At 47.0% G+C, this 21,284-nt stretch overlaps 2 protein-coding genes across 16 annotated transcripts; both read left to right on the top strand.

Annotated features, from left to right (window-relative positions):
* The first annotated feature begins 1,070 nt into the window (after nucleotides 1-1,070).
* Nucleotides 1,071-16,315, top strand: PAN2 (poly(A) specific ribonuclease subunit PAN2). 15 transcript variants are annotated; one of them, XM_019669113.1, is made up of 26 exons: nucleotides 1,076-2,321; nucleotides 2,953-3,340; nucleotides 6,708-6,877; nucleotides 6,991-7,111; nucleotides 7,280-7,357; nucleotides 7,745-8,012; nucleotides 8,433-8,838; nucleotides 8,979-9,075; nucleotides 9,918-10,037; nucleotides 10,250-10,369; nucleotides 10,612-10,740; nucleotides 10,868-11,067; nucleotides 11,174-11,319; nucleotides 11,450-11,556; nucleotides 11,757-11,855; nucleotides 11,971-12,044; nucleotides 12,140-12,287; nucleotides 12,556-12,726; nucleotides 12,863-12,922; nucleotides 13,121-13,211; nucleotides 13,804-13,961; nucleotides 14,058-14,201; nucleotides 14,329-14,508; nucleotides 14,636-14,729; nucleotides 15,011-15,208; nucleotides 15,550-16,242. In XM_019669113.1, exons 2-26 carry the CDS (start codon nucleotides 3,059-3,061, stop codon nucleotides 15,582-15,584), a joined length of 3,696 nt encoding a protein of 1,231 aa, XP_019524658.1. In that variant the 5' UTR covers nucleotides 1,076-2,321; nucleotides 2,953-3,058; the 3' UTR covers nucleotides 15,585-16,242. The 15 variants fall into 15 exon arrangements, with proteins under 15 accessions (XP_019524668.1, XP_019524669.1, XP_019524658.1 ...); XM_019669111.1 differs by having other exon boundaries at nucleotides 2,013-2,321; nucleotides 11,171-11,319; XM_019669115.1 differs by having other exon boundaries at nucleotides 2,015-2,321; nucleotides 11,171-11,319; nucleotides 12,583-12,726; nucleotides 15,550-16,264.
* A 325-nt stretch (nucleotides 16,316-16,640) lies between these two features.
* CNPY2 (canopy FGF signaling regulator 2) lies at nucleotides 16,641-20,756 on the top strand. Its single transcript, XM_019669127.1, has 6 exons — nucleotides 16,641-17,163; nucleotides 17,735-17,847; nucleotides 17,999-18,114; nucleotides 18,961-19,164; nucleotides 19,323-19,419; nucleotides 19,785-20,756. The coding sequence occupies exons 2-6, from the start codon at nucleotides 17,760-17,762 to the stop codon at nucleotides 19,826-19,828; spliced, it is 549 nt and encodes a 182-aa protein (XP_019524672.1). The 5' UTR covers nucleotides 16,641-17,163; nucleotides 17,735-17,759; the 3' UTR covers nucleotides 19,829-20,756.
* The last annotated feature ends 528 nt before the right edge of the window (nucleotides 20,757-21,284 follow it).

Here is a 21,284-nt window from a genome sequence, read left to right as displayed (position 1 = left end):
TGCTCAGAGCTGGTGTCCCAAGCCAGCTCTTAACCAACGCACCACTCAGCTGGCCCAAGGTTATCTCAGTTTTGAGTGAGAAATGGTTTGCCTCTCCCCACATATGGTGGATGCACATAGAATAAGGAAATTGGTGGTGGTAGTGGAATTAGGAGAGAGCTCACTTCACTTTTGTATAATGTGTCCTATGTTTTCCCCACCTCTGGTCCCCATTCTGGGAGCCTTTAAGGATAGGAGGTGAAAGGTGAAAAGGAGGAGGAAGTGGAGCCCCGGGAAATGGGATAAGAAGGACAAGGGTGAGCTGGAGGCATGGGGCTCTGCTGCTTTGTTTCACTTCCTGGTACTTGGGGAGTTGAGTAGGAAGCAAGGTTGGTGAGGTAATTGTGGGACTGTTGTGTGGCAGGAACCACTTCCAGGACTAGATCTGACCTGGAGCTGCAGGGAGTCCTTGACATCAGCAGGGCTTCAACCGTTATGCAAATCACATTCACAAGACACTCCTAAGCAGACCTTTCCAGTTGGATGCCCGGTGTCAAAATCCAGTTGAAGTTGCCCCAGGTGGTTAATAATGATGGCTAATAGATATCCGACTCTCACTTTATGCCAAGTACTTGATCTAAGCCCTTTTCATGTATTAACCCATTTAATTCTCACAACTACGCAAAGAGGTAGGCACTATTATTATCCCCCTATAACAGATGAGGAAAACAGAGGCAAAGAAATAAGTTACTTGTCCAAAATCACAGGGCTACTAAGTGCTTCAGATCCTACATTCTCAAGCGTTCCATTATTTTAGACACTGTGAGAAGACAGAGCATCCTTATAAAGTACATCATTTAGGGGTGACCCGTTAGCTCAATTGGTTAGAGCATGGTGGTAACGGCATCAAGGTTGCCAGTTTAATCCCCACATAGGCCACTTGTATGCCATTGTAGCATGAAAGTACTGTGTAATCAATGACCATGGCTGCTTCCCAATAAAAATTTTTTTTTAATCCTTAATTAAAAAATAAATAAAGTAGCTCATTTAGCCCAGATATCTCTGGGTAGCTCAAGCCCTGTAATTCTCATGGGTCTATGAAGTTGTTCTCAATTTGAGACCTCAATATGGTAATTTTTCAAAGTGTAGGAACTGTCTAGGTCTTTCAGCACCCATCTTTTTGTGAGATTTTAAATCTAGGGATCTGTGAAGTTAGATTAATTTGAGAGGCCCTGTGAGTTGTCTTTTTCTCTGTCTATGACCTCTGACTAAGTCTAGCACCATGCCGAGTCCTGGAAGTCTAAATATCGGGGTCCTTTTATGAAGGTTTATGTACCAGCCTTTAAGGGGAAAAAATGTTTTAAAGCTGTATCCTTCCAACAAAGAGGCCCTTTATGCGGCCGTTAGAAACTGAGCTATAGTGCCTCAGAGACATCTCATAACCTGGATCCATTCCAAACCAGTTGAAGCTCAGAGTTAGGCCCCCAAAACCCCTCAGAATAACTGTTGACACTAAATTTATAAGTTTTGGGAGGGCAAATGTCTCAATTTGCGGTGCTCTTGCCCTGCTGAGGGATAATGTCCAGCTCCAAGAGCTAGGCGAATTTTATATTTGAGGGGTCCTGTGCCCTGGGAATATCACCGGGGCCTCTGGGAAGGTCACAATCACCGATATGAGTTTCAGATGGATGCCTTTAGCATCGTAGAAGATGCAGCTACTTAAATCATGTTAGGAGCCTAGCTCCTGCTTCCCTTTTTCTCTCCCAGATCTGGAAATGCCAGCGAGTTTCGGGGGCAATCGAGTCAGAGGTAGCGGAGTAGCTCACAAGAGCGCCGTGAAGAGAGGGGGTGGACTAGACCATGCTGGGAATACCCAGCAGTCGATTCCCAGCGCTTTGCCTTGGGCGTCTCTTATTGCAGTTTCTAAAATATAGGGAGCATGAAAGTTCGGTTTCCAAACTGGCGTTCTCTAATTTGGTTCAGAAAAGGCTTAAAAGACAATACGTTACTTTTCAGCAACAACATATAGGACCAGGACGTGACTACGCTTGTCCCCATCGGCGCGCCGTAACCCTTGTTATTGCCCCGTCCTGCGTAATACATCTTCTCGCGAAGCCGTCTGTGTTTGGCTCCATCTGATTGGCTTAGGCGAGCCCCAAACCCTTCCTGATTGGAAGCTGCGACTGGTAGCCCGCCTCCTTTCCAGCGTAGGGTTAGGTTGAGCTTGAGGCGCGGGGGAGAATTGGGGAAACTGGAATTTCCCACGGAGCTGACGGCATTTGCTCTCCCCCTACTCGTTTTAATTCCACGCGCTCCAAAATATCCGCCATGGAGAAATCTTGGTAATGACCCAATCCCCGTAAGCATCCCAGGAACACATCTGACCCCTGCCCTAATCCCTCCCCTCCGCGCCGCCGGGGGAGAATTCTGGGTAGTTGATTTCGGCTTCCCCCCCAGGGAATTCTGGGTAACTAGCCCTTTCCATCAAGTACCCCTACCCCCGCCTCAATTGTGGGTAACTGGCCATTCTTATTTTCCTCTAGAGAATCCTGGGTAACTATAGAGGATTCTGGGACACTGACTTCTCTTGTTCTCACCTCCCAACCCCCCAACCCCATCCCTAATTCTGGGAAACAAGTACTTTAGTCCCCTCTCTCTAACTCCTACCCCTGCAATTGTTGCTCTTTCCACTGATGGTTCAGGGGTGAACCAGGCAAGTGAGCAGGACTGAAGGGAAGTGAAAGGGAATGCAAGGATTAGATTAGACAGTAGGGTGGTGGGGAGTAAAGAGGACCTAGAGGAGAAGAGGAAGGGAAAGACAACATGTCTCCCACCTCTGCCCCGCTGCCCATCCCCTTCATTTCTGCTTCATCCACTACCTGGCTTATCGTCTTCCTGCCCATATAACCTATAACACACTAAATACAAGTACCTGGGCCTACCCCTGACTCAGCTACCTCTTTCCCTTTGCAGGCCAGGATGCCCACTGATGCTGTCCTACTGAAGGTTGGGTCAGTCATCTAAAGGGGCTGTGGCAAGGTAGGGTGTGACACAAGTCTGATCTGCTGCCATCATCATCATGAACTTCGAGGGTCTGGACCCTGGACTGGCAGAGTACGCCCCTGCCATGCATTCTGCCCTGGACCCTGTCCTGGATGCGCACCTGAACCCAAGTCTGCTACAGAATGTGGAGCTGGACCCAGAGGGAGTGGCCTTGGAGGCTCTTCCTGTCCAGGAGTCAGTGCACATAATGGAAGGTGTCTACTCTGAATTGCACAGTGTGGTGGCTGAAGTGGGTGTGCCTGTCTCCGTCTCCCACTTTGACTTGCACGAGGAGATGCTGTGGGTGGGAAGCCATGGGGTAAGAACCGTACCCCTTTGTAAGGGCTGAGAGGAGATGATGGATGTGTTTTATCTGGTTTTAACTCAATGGCATGCTTTGCAGACAGCCAGAGCTGAGTTGTGATGAGAGTTAGCTGGGTCTCTAAGTGAAGCCAAGAGGAAGGGAGTGGAGAGAGAAAGAGGGAGTCGTGGGACCCAGGGATGAGTTACTTAGGTATTGTTTTTCAGAAGGCATTACACTTCTACCACAATTTGCCCATTCCATGCTTTGATTAATCTTTTTTTTTTTTTTTAAGATTTTATTGGGGAATTGGGGAAGGAGAACAGACAAGTTGCCATCTTTTTGTTCTTCAGTCTAGTTGTGGAGGATGTCGCTTCACAGGCCCGTGTTGGTATTATCGTTGCGCCCTTCCCGGGTGAGGCAGTCGCTCACTGGCCATTGGACGGCGGCTCACGCTGGCTGCCAGCTGCTCACGCTGGCTGCCAGCAATTCACGGTAGCTCATGGCAGCCCACTGCAGCCTACACTGTCGTCAGAGACTCAGGGAAGCCCGCTGCAGCAGGGGCTGCAGCCTACGCTGTCGCTGGTGACTCACGGCAGCCCAGCTCCAGGTCAACCTGTTGTTCACCATCTTAGCTGTAGAAGGCGCAGCGTCACTGGCCCTCACGTGGGATCTGAACCAGGGCCCTGCTGCTCAGAGCTGGCATCCCAAGCCAACTCTTAACCAACGCGCCACTCAGCTGGCCCGCTTTGATTAATCTTGATAACTGTACCAATTAATTAGTCTATAGCCATCTAAATCCAATCTCTAATACCTCCTCTGTTTTTCATTTTTATAATTATAGAATATTTAACGCATGTTTCTGTGTATCTTACATGGAATCATTCTGTCTTCTCTGTCTGATTTTAATCACCCTAAGCACAGTATCAATGTTGATTTTTTAAAATGTGTATCCATACTGCCAATACACTAGGGAGCCCAAAGATTTTGTAAGAAATAACATGCTAGCTTTGGTTTACTGATTTACCTTCCATAGGGTGTGAATTGTTTTTCCATTAGAAAGAATTAATATTTTGGTAATACATTCATTTCAGTGGGCGGTATCTACTGCTATGCCAGGCCCAGGGAAGAAAGCTGAATAAAACATAATCCTTGCCCTCAAGGAGTTTACAGGACAATGAGGAAAAGACATAGAAACAGATAATTCATGGTACTTTAAAAGAAAATAAGTTGCTTGACTTAATAGTTACGAATTTAGAATGTAATCTAAATGCCAATGTAAAAATACAATATGTACTGGTGCTGGTGAGCATAATGGAGTCAGAGGACCTCCAGAAGAAAGTGACGCTGAACTGAGTCTTGAAACATGAGTAGACATTAGGTGAAGAAGAGGAAAATGTTTTCTTGGCAAAAGCAATGAGATAAAGATTCCCAATGTATTACACAGCATAGTGTTTGCAGAGTGCAGGAACTACAAATAATTAAGGTTTACTAGACTGGAAGATGAAGCTAAATAATTAGACATGTCTTCATTCAACCAGTGTTTTTTGAGCACCTACTAGGTGACAGACCTTATTCTACGGTCTAGGTTTAGAATAAGCATTTTAAAAGGCAACAAAAATACATTTATAATATATTCGGTATTGCTTAGTATCCTTAAGAAAAACAAAGTGGAGTAAGGGTGTTGAGGTAATGAAGGGTGGGAGGTGTTGCTATTTTCGGTAGTTTGTCAGGGAGAGTCTCTCTGATAAAGTCACATATGAGTAGAGAGCTGGGTGCCGACCAGGATGATCATTCTAATCCATCTAGAAGGGTGGGAGGGAGCCATGCAGATAGCTGGGGGAAGAACATTCTAGAAAACCCCATATGCTCTGTTAAAAGAACTTACATTTGATCCTTCAGGCTACCAGACATTTTTATCCAGAATAATGAGGTCTGGTTTGCATCTTAGGTAGAGTACTGAGGTAGCAGTACAGAGCTTGATTTAAGGGGGACAAGGTAGAACTCTTAATATCAGTGTGCAGGCTGTTGTAGTAGTTCACATCACATATGATGAAGGCCTGAATGAAGCACTGTAGATATGTATATGTGAGAACAGATTTGGAAAATATTTAGGAAGTAAAATAAATAAGATTTAAGTTGACTACCAGTGACTTGGTCCACTGGGTAGATCATGGTACCATAGGGAATGCAGTTAAGAATTGAAATGGGGGCCGGCCGAGTGGCGTGTTGGTTAAGAGCTGGCTTGGGATACCAGCTCTGAGCAGCAGGGCCCCGGTTCGGATCCCACATGAGGGCCAGTGACACTGCCCTCTACAGCTAAGATGGTGAACAACATCTTGACCTGGAGCTGGGCTGCCATAAGTCGCCGGTGACGGCGTGAGCAGCTGGCAGCCAGCGTGAGCTGCCAAGAGCTGCGGTGAGCGGCAGTCCAGAGATCGGTGACCGATCTGCCTCCTTTGGGAAGAGCGCAATGATAATACCAACAAGGGCCAGTGAAGCGACGTCCTCCACAACTAGACAGAAGAACAAAAGGACAGCAACTTGTCTGTTCCCCTTCCCCAATTCTCCAACGCTGTTTCCCTTCCCCAATTCCCCAATAAAATCTTTAAAAAACAAAAAAAGAATTGAAATGGGGTAAAAATGGTAAATTGAATTTAGGATGTAGTGAGTTTGAAGTTCTCATGGGATATCTAGAGAGAGATGTTTAGCAGGTATTTGGATGTATAAGTCTGAAGCTTGAGGCAGTGGTCTGGGCTAGGGAAGGAAATGAGGATTCATCAGCTTTAAAATGGATGGTTAAAACCGTGACAGTTGGGTGAGATTACCTAGGAAAAAGAGTGAGAAAATAGTGGGCTGGGAATAGCCATGTTTCAAGAGTGGTCAGAAAGGGAGCACATAAAGAGAGGGTATGAGCTAAGAGAGAGCCAGGAGTGAATGACATCAGAGGAGCCAATGGTGGAATGAGTTTCACAGTCTCTCTATTTCAGCCTGTCACCCCACAGTGCACGTTGCTGGTAGAGATTAAGACTTGACAGTGGAATATGAGAGAGCCAGATGGCTAGTGGAGGATGGGACCCACCTCCCTGACCTTCTGAACACTGTTCTAACCAACTGATCCATTACCTATTCAGCAGGGTCATTGTGAGGATAAAATAAGGTAGAGTTTACAAAAGTACTTTGTAAAGCATTTAACAAACAAAATGGTATTATCAGTGTGTTTCTCACTAAGAGTGGTGCCTAGCCTTATGCCTTAGTCACTGCTAGCCAGAAAGGCCAGGAAGCAAGAATGGAAAAATGCTGAGCAATGTTTAGTCCCTAACTTGTATCTGGGATGGCCCTACCCCTCCACTCTGGGTGTCTCTCATATTTTTGTCCCCTACAGGGTCACGCCACTTCATTTTTCGGTCCAGCGTTGGAGCGCTATTCATCCTTTCAGGTCAATGGCAGCGATGACATTCGGCAGATTCAGAGCCTGGAGAATGGTATCCTTTTTCTCACCAAGAACAACCTCAAGTATATGGCCCGTGGTGGCCTCATTATATTTGATTACCTGTAAGTGGCTTCTCAGCTCTGGACTGGGAAGGAGGGTCCCTCATAGAGTGGGAAGGCTAAAGGATTGGAAACTTTCGAGACCTTGGTGCCTTAGCCTTTCCTCTCCCTGACAGGCTGGATGAGAGTGATGATATGCACAGTCTCCTGCTGACTGACAGCAGCACACTGCTGGTTGGTGGGCTGCAGAACCACATATTGGAGATTGATCTTAACACTGTCCAGGAGACTCAGAAGGTACAAGCCTGGGGCAGGAAAGACCCAAGCAGGGTCTGTGGTTATTGTAGCAGGGGCAGTGGGTAATACTTGGGCTGGGAACATGCCTAAGATGTGTGTGCAACCTTTCTGTTCATTTGGTTTGTGGGAAGAATCATTCTTTCTGGTTTCTCCTGCTTTCCTCCACAGTATGCAGTTGAGACACCTGGAGTCACCATCATGAGACAGACAAACCGCTTCTTCTTCTGCGGCCACACATCTGGCAAGGTGGCTAAGTTCTATCTTCCCTCCCACCATTGGGTCCTGTTTCACCAGCTATGTGACTGGGTTCAGCCTTTCCCTCAATTCTGGGGCTGTAATTGGAGAGAAAGGAGGAGTGAATTGAGTTCCTACCCAGCCATGTTACACTATGAGAATATCTTTCAGCCTGATGTTTTCTGTTGTAACTAGGTACCTTAGGGGCACTAGGGCAAACAAGAGTTCTCTTTGGGGTCCCTTCCAGTTCTTGGCTTCTCTTTTTGCCTTTTCTGCGCTTTAATTGCCCACATCCTAGAGTTGTAGTTCTTTTTGTAGGGGCCTCACAGAATTAGGTAGGTGGCAGGTACTCAACCCTGATAACAGCTTTGGTAGATAACCAAGTTATCTCTTCTTCAGGTTTCCTTGCGAGACCTTCGTACTTTTAAGGTGGAGCATGAGTTTGATGCTTTCTCAGGGAGCCTGTCGGACTTTGATGTGCATGGCAACCTGCTGGCTGCCTGTGGCTTCTCCAGCCGTCTCACCGGCCTCGCCTGTGACCGTTTCCTCAAGGTGTATGATCTGCGCATGATGCGTGCCATCACCCCACTTCAAGTACATGTGGACCCTGCCTTCTTGCGCTTCATCCCTACATATACTTCTCGTCTTGCTATCATCTCCCAGTCAGGTATGAAGGGCATGTAAGATGGTATAAGAAGGGTCAATGAGCAAAGGGCAGGTAGGCACCAGAAGGATTTTACTCCCAGGAACCTCTTTGTTGGAGGAAAAAGGTAACCTTCCAGCGAGGTCTCTGGGTCTCACTAGGTTTGGTCAGAGATTAAAGCTTTTATTTTTTCCCTGGGTGTGAAAAACACAGAAAAAGATAAAAATGGAGCAGGCAAAACAACTTTAGAACTGCCCTTTGCTGTATAGCAGACCTCCCTGTGGCTTATGGGAAGGCATCAGATGGTATTCTCTCTATCTCTAGGCATGGATTTGGGGCCCATCTTTCTTTGATATACCAGGGGAAGAGGGTAGGAAGGGCATAAAAGGATGGCTTCCTTTCACCTTCCAGGGCTTGCTCAGTGGGCTTCCTCCTCCTTCCTAGGGCAATGCCAGTTTTGTGAGCCCACAGGCCTGGCCAACCCAGCAGACATCTTCCATGTGAACCCTGTGGGGCCTCTGCTCATGACGTTTGATGTGTCAGCCAGCAAGCAGGCCCTGGCCTTTGGGGATTCTGAGGGCTGTGTGCACCTCTGGACAGATTCCCCTGAGCCTTCCTTCAACCCCTACTCCCGGGAGACCGAGTTTGCTTTGCCCTGTCTTGTGGACTCACTGCCGCCTCTGGACTGGAGCCAGGACCTGCTGCCTCTTTCCCTCATCCCTGTCCCACTCACCACTGACACACTTCTGTCTGATTGGCCTGCTGCCAACTCCGCTCCAGCTCCCAGGTTGTACCTCATATTTGGGCCAAACAGGGGGAGCGGGAAAGGGCTGAGATACCAGGATTCTCTGTAAGCCCTGTTATTATTCTGCTTCTTTCTTGATTTTTTGTCTGCCTTCAGTATTTTCTTTTTTTCTGGCCCCCTGGGGACTGGGGATTGGATGGGCAGACACCACAACCTTCAAGCCCTAGAACTATACTGCCTTACAGGAGAGCACCCCCTGTGGATGCAGAGATTCTGCGCACCATGAAGAAGGTGGGCTTCATCGGCTATGCACCTAACCCCCGCACCAGGCTGCGGAATCAGGTATGTTCAGGGGGGAGAAGGTCATACCCACCACCAGCCCACTGGTGTTTCTCCTGTCTTTTTCCTTTACTAGTTTTGTTTTTAGTCAGTAAAGGTTTTATTGAAGCCTACTAAATTGAAGGCACTATGCTAGGTGTTAGAATTCAGAGACATAGAAGATAGGGTCCTTGCTCTTAAGGAGTATTTGGTTGGTGAAGATAAGACCTATCCATAACAGAAATTATTTATGTTCTGTTGTTAAATGCTGGAGGAATGTTATAAGCATGTATTGCTAGAGCTGTTTGGGCTAGAGTGGTCAGGGAAGGCGTTCTGAAAGAGGTGGATATGGAGCTGGAGAGGTAAGAAATGGGTAAGTAGATAGTAACAGCAGAGCATAGTCAAGGTGAGAGACCAGTGTTAGTAAAGGTCTCAAGAGGCATAACTGCAAAAGGGGTACCTGCTGGGGACTATGACTATACCAGTCTGGCTGGCGTGGCTATTAGTATTGGGAAATAGCAAGAGAATAAGGTTGGAAAGAGCCTGGTTATGAAGCCTTGCAATCCAGTGTATAGTGGAAGAAGTGATGCACTGAAGGGGATATTGTGGGAGGGTTAGTTCGGTTAGCAGTATGCTGGATAGAGTGAATGTGGGGAGCCCAGCGTGGAAGCCATCATAGTTGTCCAGCTGTGATGAGGTCGGGTGATGGTATTGGGAATAAAAAAGAAGCAGTGAATGTTGAAAACCCTATGAAATTAGAAGGTTGAGGACTTGGTGACTGTTTCAGTGTTGGGATAAAGGTGGGGAAAACCAAAGATGTCTTAATTAAGACATCCCACAAGGTAACCTCTTTTTAAAAATTGTAGATTCCTTACCGACTCAAGGAGTCAGACAATGAATTTGACAACTTCAGCCAGGTCACTGAGTCACCAATAGGGCGAGAAGAGGAGCCACATCTCCACATGGTCTCTAAGAAATACCGCAAGGTGCTAGGGGATACCAAGGAAGGAGCCCTCTGGGATGTGGGGGAAGAGCCCAGGGAAAGGGGTTATATGAGAAAAGATTGAAGGACTCAGTCAAGAAGCCTTCACCTACCACCCTGGACTCAGAAGGGAGGTTTGGGGGAAGGTTATGGCTACTGTGAAGATTAGGGGACTCCGAGGATATCTTCATCTTGCTCAGACTGTTTCTGCCTCAGGTGACCATCAAATACTCCAAGCTAGGGCTGGAGGACTTTGACTTCAAACACTACAATAAGACCCTGTTTGCTGGATTAGAGCCCCACATCCCCAATGCCTACTGTAACTGCATGATCCAGGTAAGGGTGGGTATGCCAGTGACTTGAACCTGCCTGCTGCACTTCTTCTTTGTGGCCCCACAACCCCTCCTCTTTTTCCACTTTATCATGGGCCCCTTTACCATTCTTTCTTGCCCCATAGCTTTCAAGTCTCCTCTGTGAGCGCCACTTCTTCAGTGGACTCCACCAGCTCGTTTAACCTTCCCATCTCTCTCCCTCCCCATAGCAGTTGCCTGCGTCAGTTCTCCTGCTCTTCCCTCCAGGTGCTCTATTTCCTGGAGCCTGTTCGCTGCCTAATCCAGAACCACCTTTGCCAGAAGGAGTTCTGCCTGGCATGTGAGCTGGGCTTCCTCTTCCACATGTTGGACCTCTCCCGAGGTGATCCTTGTCAGGTCGGTGCCTGGAAACCTGGGACGATAAAAGGGGAAGGGAAATGGATAATAGGCAAGGACCTCACGGAACAAACAGCCGCAGAAGAGAAAAGAACCCCTTTCCACCAACACACTTTCTGGATTCCAGGGCAGTAATTTTCTTCGGGCGTTCCGCACCATCCCTGAAGCCTCAGCCCTTGGTCTGATCCTGGCTGACTCGGATGAAGCTTCAGGCAAGGGCAACCTGGCCAGGCTCATTCAGAGGTGGAATCGCTTCATTCTCACTCAGCTGCATCAGGATATGCAGGAGCTGGAAGTACCCCAGGCTTATCGAGGTGCTGGAGGCAGGTATGGAATCAGGACAGGAATAAAGCCACCATAACAGGCCCCTCTGTGACTTACAGTGTCTCCTAACTCCCTCAGTGCGCTATATCTCCCTCCCCACTCTTAGCAGCTTTTGCTCATCGGGGGACTCTGTCATTGGGCAGCTGTTCAGCTGTGAGATGGAGAACTGCAGCCTCTGCCGCTGTGGCAGTGAGACCGTGCGAGCCTCATCCACCCTTCTGTTCACGCTCTCCTACCCTGAGGGTAGCAACAGTGGTATACCCTGCAGCTGGGTTGGGAAGGCTCCCCCAACGTCCTGTAACATCAAGGAGAGGGTGGAGGGGGGTCAAGCGCTAACAGTGGGTAGAAGGGAGAACCTGGAGTGAAGTATCCAGTTTACCCACAGATAAAACCGGGAAGAACTGTGACTTTGCTCAGGTGCTAAAGCGAAGCATCTGCCTGGAGCAGAATACACAGGCCTGGTGTGACAACTGTGAAAAGTACCAGCCCACGGTGAGTGGGCTGCTGCACTGCACATGTTGGGGACTCCGCCATGGTTCTCATCGGGGGCTGGCTAGGTTAGCACCGCCACCCAGGGACCTATAGGGAGTGGGAAGAACCCCAGTTTGAGGATGCAGGTCCAGGTTTTACTGTTCCTGTGCAGGTGTCTTTTCTTGTAGGCTCCCTGCCAATTCCTTGTTTTATCCTCTCAGATTCAGACCCGCAACATCTGCCATCTGCCAGATATTCTTGTCATCAATTGTGAAGTGAACAGCTTGAAAGAAGCTGATTTCTGGAGAATGCAGGCTGAAGTAAGGACCTGGGCTGGAAACGGCCTTAGGAGTACTTTTTAGTTTTCTCCCTCCTCTGACCTCCATATATGATTAATGTTCCTGAGGAATCATGTATTTTCTCCTTCGTGTTCAGGTTGCCTTCAAGATGGCAATGAAGAAACATGGTGGGGAAATCTCCAAGAGCAAGGAGTTTGCTTTGGCTGATTGGTAGGTACTGTCTTAGGAGTTGAACTACCCAGTGGCTTCTCTCATCATTGGCTAGATATCCTCAGAACAAATTTCTGATTCTCCTGTCCTGATAGGAAGGAACTTGGGAGTCCCGAGGGCATGCTGATGTGTCCTTCCATTGAGGAGTTGAAGAATGTCTGGCTTCCTTTCTCCATTCGCATGAAGATGACCAAGAACAAAGGACTGGATGTTTGCAATTGGACTGATGGGGATGAGATGCAGGTTGTTGGAAAACTGGGAAGAGGAGGGGGAATAAGGGAGAGGAAAATGGGGTAGAAGCAGGACGGGGGGAAGGTGGAACAGTATAGGGAAAAGAAAGGGAGTCAGGCTGAGTATTTGCCAGTCGTAGGCTTTTCCAGAGTGACTCAGTTCATTGTTGGGAGTCACAGATGGGCTAGAATGGAGATAACCCACCCTGGTCCCCCATCACATACCCCGAACTCCCTGTCCTCTATCCCCATTCCCCTTCCTTCCCCATCCTGAAACTTAGCTTAGCAGCCTGGGTACCCCCTCACAGTGGGGCCCAGCCAGGGCAGAGGAGGAGCATGGTGTCTATGTGTATGACCTGATGGCTACTGTGGTACACATCCTGGACTCACGCACAGGGGGCAGCCTGGTGGCTCACATCAAAGTTGGAGAGACCTACCACCAACGCAAAGAGGTGAGTGAGGTAGTACAGGGCAGGGGCACTCCTGGTGGTGGCCACAGTGGAATCCCAGATCTGTCCTTACCTTCAGTCTGAGCCAGAGTGGTTCCAGCCATCACTTTGGCATCAGCCTTTCTCTGTATCTCCATAGGGCGTTACCCACCAGCAGTGGTATCTCTTCAATGACTTTCTTATTGAACCTATTGATAAGGTTAGTTATAACACATTGCATTCCCCCTTTCATCTTCCTTTTTCCTAGCATCCTTATCCTCAGTGCCCTTAAGAATGCCAGGCAGATTCAGGAGGGAGGAGAGATGGGTTTTCAAGAATAAAAACAGCACCTAGTCCTGTCTTTTGTCTGACTTGGGAAAAAGGAAAAGGGGGCCATTAAGTGCTTTTTCTTTTATAGCATGAAGCTGTGCAGTTTGACATGAATTGGAAAGTGCCTGCTATCCTTTATTACATCAAAAGGAATCTTAACTCCAAATACAACCTGAACAGTAAGTGGAACAGTTAAGTGTGGGCAGTTTAGATTGGTCTTCAGGAAGAGACCTGGGAAATAACTTGTTGAGATTAGCATCTGTAACCAGTGTTAATGGTTCCAGGATATTACAGAGATTCCTGCTCATAAGGCCTTAAATTTAGAATCTGGAGATCCAGAGGGTATAGTGGGAAAGAGGTTATGGGGGAAAAGTCTGATCAGAATGGCTAAAGTTATGATTTTGAGTCTAATCATTCTTATCCCCAAGTGAAGATCTCTTTTGGAGATTAACTTCTTAAGTCCCTTTTTGGTGCCTTTAAACCATAGTTTCTCTGTAACTTCCATTTTCTAGGGTTTCTTAGATAAGTCCAAAGTAAAAATCTTATTCTTTCCTTTTGTTGACTTTTTTTCTTACTATATTTCTTGATAATTTCCTGATTTCACCTGTTTCATCTACCTGCTCTGTACATCAAACATGATCTTTTTATTCACATGCTTTGATTATTGAGGGATCACAGTGTAGACCTGGTCTCTGGTCAGCCACCCTGGGCTTCCCTCCCCTGGTCACTTCCCTGTCCCCAGCCATCTGTCTTCTGGATTCTCCCTTCTAGTCAAGAACCCTATTGAGGCAAGTGTCCTGCTGGCTGAAGCCTCATTGGCACGGAAGCAGCGGAAAACACATACTACCTTTATTCCGCTCATGCTGAATGAGATGCCACAGGTTGGGGACCTGGTGGGCCTGGATGCTGAATTTGTCACCCTTAATGAGGTAACCAAGACCAAAAGTGGATGTTGGGGCAGAATTCTGGGGATATTAGGAGTCATAAACATTTCTTTGATTTCCTTATTAACTCTTCTCATGTAGGAGGAAGCAGAGTTGCGCAGTGATGGCACCAAGTCTACCATCAAACCAAGCCAGATGTCAGTAGCAAGGATTACCTGTGTTCGGGGCCAGGGACCCAATGAGGGTATTCCATTCATTGATGACTACATCTCCACCCAGGAGCAGGTATTAGGATAGGAAGGTGCAAGTGAGACAGATCCTGTGCTTAAGTAAAGTGCCCTAGAACCCAGGGAAGAGTGGTATGGGGTGACTGCACCTTGCTTCCTTGGAGACTTGTTTTCTCTATCCCTAGGTGGTGGATTACTTGACTCAATACTCAGGGATAAAGCCAGGAGACCTTGATGCCAAGATTTCCTCTAAGCACCTCACAACTCTCAAGTCTACCTACTTAAAGCTTCGTTTTCTCATAGACATTGGAGTCAAGTTTGTGGGTCATGGTCTGCAGAAGGACTTCCGGGTCATCAACCTCATGGTTTGGGCAGGGCTCATTTAAGAGTCTTTTTTGAGTATGGGCCCCTCAGGGTATACATTATGCTTTTGGAGAATGGGAAATTATGGGTCTCCTGCCTTCAGCCTCCCATTCTTTTATCCCTGTCCAGGTGCCCAAGGACCAAGTCCTTGACACTGTCTATCTGTTTCACATGCCCCGAAAACGAATGATTTCCCTGCGATTCCTTGCTTGGTACTTTCTGGGTGAGTTGCTCTGTTTTGAAGGCCCTTGTACTCATTAAGAGCAGGTAAAAGTGTTAGAGGGGCCAAGGGGAGTAGGGAGGACCCTGAGTTAGTTGTGAGAGTTAGTAATGGATTTAATTAGCTTCAGTATCCCTTCTGTGCATCAGGAATGGTGTTTGGCTGTTTCCTTAAGGGCAGTCAGGTTTTTTATTGTTGTTTATCCGGGGCTGGGGATGTGAGCAGGGGACATATTTTACCTTCCTTTGCTAGGTCCCCAACTATTCCACCTCTACTTCCCCCAGACCTGAAAATTCAAGGGGAGACCCATGACAGTATTGAGGATGCCCGCACAGCCCTTCAGCTCTACCGAAAGTATCTGGAGCTAAGCAAAAATGGCACTGAACCTGAGTCCTTCCACAAAGTGCTCAAGGGTCTTTACGAGAAGGGCCGAAAGATGGACTGGAAGGTGCCTGAGCCTGAAGGCCAGACAAGTCCCAAGAGTAAGGATTGGGATGGGACAAGGGAAACTGGACTGGGTGGGTTTTGATTGTATATGTGAAGATTATATCCACCATAATGATGATGATGATAACAGTACCACCCCTACCTTGCATTTGTAAAGCACACAACAGTTTACAGAGCACTTAATCCTTCCAATAGTCAGTGAAATAGATTTTGTTATGAAATTCTCTACCAGTCCTAACCCCCTCTTTCCCAATTCTAAAATGTTTGGGGCAGGTCCATGCTGTCTTTAATCTTGCATTTTTCCTTCGTAAGAAGTATCCTAGGTCCTTTTTCTCCACTCATCTTACGAGTCAATACTTGATTTTGTCTCTGACAGATGCAGCTGTTTTTTCCTCAGTGCTGGCGCTCTGACCTCACCTTCTCCCAACGAACTGCTGCCTCTTCCTTCAGTGTTCTGTGGTCCCAGAACTGGGAGATGGCTTCCCAAGTTGTCCATACCCTGTCCACTTCCAGAATTGGACCTGCTCAGGGTTTATAGACGGTGCTATTAATAGAACTGGAGTGCAGCAGAATTGTTGCAAAGTGTCTAGGAGCCAGATTCTTTTTTCATCCTTTGTAAAACAGTGGGCCAGAAAAAGAGTCTAGAATTGACCCGGATGGAAAGTAATTGGTATTCTTAATAAATACTCCGGTTGATTAATATCCAGGCAAAGAAGATCCTGGAACCAAAACTCTCAGTTTCTGTTTGGCTAAGGACTAAAGTACTGGATGGTGACTGGATACAGCAGTAGCTCAAGACTTAGCTGAAGTCTCTGACTGCTTGAGGAATGCCAGGAGGAGCTAGTATGTAGTCTTGGTGGCCCTAGCAAAGCAGTGTTGCCAACACCATCATTGCCAAAAGGGCCTTTGGGTCCTAGACAAAGCTTGGCTGCTGGCTTCACTCCTGCTGACAGCTGAGAAGTATCTGTCTTCCATCCACTCCACTCTCCTGTCCAAAGTTTTGTTTTCTTATTATTTTTTAAATTTTTGTTTTAAACTGCATGTTTTATAAAATAAAAGCAAAAATAGTATTGGCTGTCATCTGTCTCATTGGAGACCTGCGAGTGTGGGGTTCTCAAGACTTCAGTCCTCCTCTCCTTTTTGTTGGATTACAACTTTTCTATTACAACTGGGAAAACCTAAGGCTTTTTAAATTCCCACCTAGAAATGAAGGTAAAGCTCTGTGGAGTCCAAAGTTAAGGATATTGGGGGAGTATAATTGTGGCTTTCCTGGACAATGTTAGGTCTTTGCTGTGACTGCCTAGTACCCTCAAGGGCAGATTATTTTAAGATGTACAGTATGGTTTCCCCGTTAACTGTAAAAGGGGCGTGGGGAAGCTGACAAAAGTACAGGTCCCAGGATAGCTTAAGACCTGTAGCCACTCTGTGGTGCTACGGTGCTTCCTGGGAGATGTAGTTTCCTAGGTTTTGAAACTAGGGCTTATTACTGGCTAGCAGCGCACCTTTTTTAAAGGTCCTGCCTAGCCCACCTAGACTGACCACACACGTTCGCCTGACCACCTCCATACACCACGCCAGGATTTGTCCTTGCTTCCAGCCACTCCAATTCCTCGGCTGACCCCTGGTGGTCACGTGGAGCTGCACGCCACGCAAGTCTGGGTCCTTCTGCTAACCACTGGGGTCCTCGCTGCCTAGGAGCCGCTCCGAAGCTGCCTGTTCGCGCGAGAGTTTAGAGGGGCGGGTTTGGGGTCGGTCCCTGGTGTGAGGCTTGCGCCGCAGCGCACCGGAGCCGGGCTTAGGCGCCCACTTAGTGTGCGGGGAGCTGGGTCAGGCGGTCGCCGGGGCACCCTGTGTCTGAAAAGCGCCGGAGCGCTCTGGAGAAGCCCGGACAGCCCCGCTCCCTCGCAACCAGGTGCTAGGGGCCAGAGCTAAAGTGAGAGTCCGACCGTCTTCCAGCGCCTGGGCCACGGCGGCGGCCCTGGGAGCAGAGGTGGGACGAATGCAAGTGGCGCTGAGGGTCGGGGATGGACTGGAGCGAAAGCAATGGAGGGGTTCTTAGAAAGGGGGCTGGTCCGCACGGGAAATAGTTTATAGGCTGGAGGTGGAGATGCAGTAATCTCCGGTGCTGGGTCCAAATAGGCCCTACTTATTGAGCGTGCTCTTCACGGGCCAGCCACCTCGCTGCCTCCTGGCCTCCTTGCCAGCAGCTCCTCTGTGCCTTTCGTCCTCGCTTAATCGCCAACCCCCGTTCTGTAGCTGCCACATAGCCCTGTGAGGTCTAGGCGGCCGACGCTGAAGTACCAACAGCTAGGGCCTCCCTCACCTGTCGACGTAGTGTCTGGGGACTGAGCCCTCAGTCCTGAGCTCGCTGTCTCACCCACCGCCCGGGGCAATCCCGAGTCGCCGAGCGCCAGAACAGAGGAGTCCCTTTGTGTCCCAGCCATTTCCTGGAAAGTAGAACCAGAGTCACACTAAGGCCTTTGTAGGCCTTGGGATGAGGGATGAATTGGAGGAATGGAGCCGGCTTCTCATACTTCTGCTTTATTCCAATCCAAACCCAGGTGGAGCAACCCCATTACGTTAAAGATGAAAGGCTGGGGTTGGCTGGCCCTGCTTCTGGGGGCCCTGCTGGGAACTGCCTGGGCTCGGAGGAGCCAGGATCTACACTGTGGAGGTAAAGACAGAGAAGTGGGAGGGAGGAAGGAGGGTGGGAAAGACAGGGCTTGGGAGGACACAGATCCAAAGCCTGAATAAGAATGAATGGGAACCCGTATTGATTCCTTTCTCTCCCTTCCCCCTCCCCCATCTTCTCTCCCCTGCACCAGCTTGCAGGGCTCTGGTGGATGAACTAGAGTGGGAAATTGCCCAGGTGGATCCCAAGAAGACCATTCAGATGGGTTCTTTCCGAATCAATCCAGATGGCAGCCAGTCAGTGGTGGAGGTAACTGTTACTATTTCCCCAAATAAAGTAGATCACTCTGATTTTGAATGAGAACTCAACTAATTAAGGAGGAGCTTGGTTTAATAGAAATGAAGAAAACATTGACCCAGAGAGGTATCTTAAAGATAGGGCTGTCTCATGTGGAAGAGGCTGAAGGCTTATGCCCTATGCACTTAATTCCTGGCTCCAAACCTTAATATTTTGGTTCTGCTGTAGAAGTTGTTAGCAGACAGGGAACCCCCTTCTCGACACCCTAAATCCATGTGACTTATGTTTTCACTATGGCAATATAGTATACACAAAACATTCAAAAAAGAAACAAGGTCTTATTCTTGTATTTAGGAAATTTATTTTAGTTGAAAACAGAACACATATATAACAAAGCTGTACTTAGTAAACAATAAAGAAATGTTAAGGTTGTGATGCTTGTGAAATGATTTAATAGTTGTTATCCTCAAGCCTGCACTACCTTTCTATTGCTGTCCTATTGAGGGCAGGTTTTAGTCTCAATAGAAAAATTAAAATTACCTTACATCCATAAGAATTAAGGGAATTCAAAGGAGAAGAATACATAGTTGATTAGGTTAATCAAAGAGGTCTCTGTTTGTAAGTTGGACCTAATAACACCTGTTTTATTTCTTAGGCTTGTATACCAAGGTAAAATAAGACCATATATTTGAAAAAAGCACTTTGAAATTACACAAATAAACCATATTGTTTTTAAATACAGCAGGCTTTTGAGAATCTAGCTTTTTACAATAGCTAGATTTGGAAGGAAAAGTAAGACTATAAATTACTAATGTACAGAGGTAGAAGAGTGTGACCCAAGGCTGAGGACATTTCTAGGTGCCTTATGCTCGCTCAGAGGCCCACCTCACAGAGCTACTAGAGGAGGTATGTGACCGGATGAAGGAGTATGGGGAACAGATTGATCCTTCCACCCACCGCAAGAACTATGTACGTGTAGTGAGCCGGAATGGAGAATCCAATGAACTGGACCTACAGGGCATCCGAATTGATTCAGACATCAGCGGCACCCTCAAGTTTGCGGTGAGCTATGGAAGTGGGTAGCTGGTTCTTAAAAATTAGGGGAGTTATTGGAGAGCTCAAGTGGAAAGTTGGGTTAATATCCTTGTCTTCTCTGGAGGCAGAAGCAAGAGGTCTCTTCATGCTGCCCTCTCTCACTTGTTTCTCCCTTGGGTTGGCAGTGTGAGAGCATTGTGGAAGAATATGAGGATGAACTCATTGAATTCTTCTCCCGAGAGGCTGACAATGTTAAAGACAAACTTTGTAGTAAGCGAACAGGTAAGCTACTCCCACTTCCTGTCCTCACAGCCCTGTGGAAACTGGTACATTCCTTAGTGTGCCCCCCCACACACACACACACACCAGTCCTCTGATATTAGCTCAAGAGTTGGCTTCCATTACCCATGGCTTAGGGACTTGGGTTGTCCCTCTCCATTCTCTTCCTGTCAGCTTTCAGAATTTGTGGCTCCCTCACCTGAGGCACAGGTGAGAGGATAATGGGAATATTTTGTCATTTGAAAGCATGTGCTCTGAAAAATGGTGGTTGGGATGTGTATCAGTTTGATTTGGAGTATTTTCTTGAGAGTGGCATATATCAGTGTAAGAGTGGCATTTTCCTTCAAACTGTTATGTGCTGTTTGCAGATCTGTGTGACCATGCCCTGCACATATCGCATGATGAGCTCTGAACCATTGGAGCGGCCCAGACTGAGGCTTGATGGATCACCCCCAGGAGGGGAAGTGGGTGGCAATGCCTTTTATATTATGTTTTTACGGAAATGAACTGAAAAAATATGAAACTACAAGTACGAACTGTGTTGTCTTTTCATGCCCAGAATTAACCCTTACATTAGGCTTGAAGATAGGGGATTCCAGACAGGAAAGAAAAGGGAAGGGAAGGCAGAGCTTTGGGAATGGTCTGGCATGAAGGCAGGAGGAGCCTGAAGCTGTCATTCTTTTGCCATCTGAGATTCCTGCTGCACTCACAAAGTAGACAAACATGTATTCAGTGCCTACTCAGTACAATGTGTTTAAAGTTTAACAGTTAAGAGAAGGACCCTTTATGAATAAACAAGAGAACATAAGTAAGTGCATGGTAGTATAGGATTCTATTGGGTTGTCAGAAAAGTCATGAATTTTTGCAATGAAAAACATAGAAAAAAATACGTCATGACTTTTCCGATAACCCAATAGAAATAACTTGTATCCATACTGATGAAACATAAAGTAAGACAGAGCTTGGTCTTGAAGGAAATAATGGACATGCATTATTCTTCACTCCCTGCCCTTCCAGATGGAGGGATCAGCAAGAGCATACAGGAATGGGAAAATGGACGTGATCAACTCAGCTGAAAAGTAAGGGCTTTATCAGATAGGGAGAAGTTAGGTAAGGAATGTTACTTAATGAAAGGCCTTGCTTGATGACCTAAGCTTTTTAGATTTGATGCCAATAGCAACACTAAAGTATACCTTTTTCATCTCTATCACTAGCTATTATTAATCTAGACTATAAGCCTGTCCCTACTTTCTGTATGTAGAGATTCTGTACTGGGGCATAGGGATGAAAATATAAAGCATACCTTCTCTGAAGAGCATATTAAACAACCTGATCCTGAAGTCTGTCTGCCTCAGAGTTTGGAATGGAACATTCTGTCCCAGAAATGCCTCAGGGAGAGAACACCTGAATAAACATTTTAAAGACTTTAAATTAAGCATTGTAGACTCTAAAGGGAACTTGGAGGTCATCTAGTTAGTTCACCTCTGCCCATTTCACATATGAAGAAACTGAGGCCCAGAGAAACCACAGGTTCTGAAGTTCTGCATTTAGTGGCAAAACTGGATCTATAAGCTAATGTTCCCAAGAGTCAATCTGAGCTGATATAGCTGTGAACTAGCTTCTGTTTTAAGTTTTTTCCTCTTATTACCTTATTACAGAATGTGTTCAACAAAGCCTTTTTATACCACAAATCTCTATGAAATCCAGCACGTGAATTAGCTCAGAGCAAGTACCCTGATATTAGTTGACAACTACACTCAGGGTCTAGTGTTAATTTCTTCTCTCATCAGTCAAACGGAATGCTATATCCTATCAAGTCAATTTTCCAGAGTAGCTGTTACCTTTTTGTCTTCTGATGCATATGAATA

The sequence above is a fragment of the Hipposideros armiger genome, unplaced genomic scaffold, assembly GCF_001890085.2.
Source record: "Hipposideros armiger isolate ML-2016 unplaced genomic scaffold, ASM189008v1 scaffold_548, whole genome shotgun sequence".
NCBI classification, from domain to species: Eukaryota; Metazoa; Chordata; class Mammalia; order Chiroptera; family Hipposideridae; genus Hipposideros; species Hipposideros armiger.
Note: the sequence above shows the minus strand (reverse complement) of the source record. Positions and strands in the feature narration are given on the sequence as shown.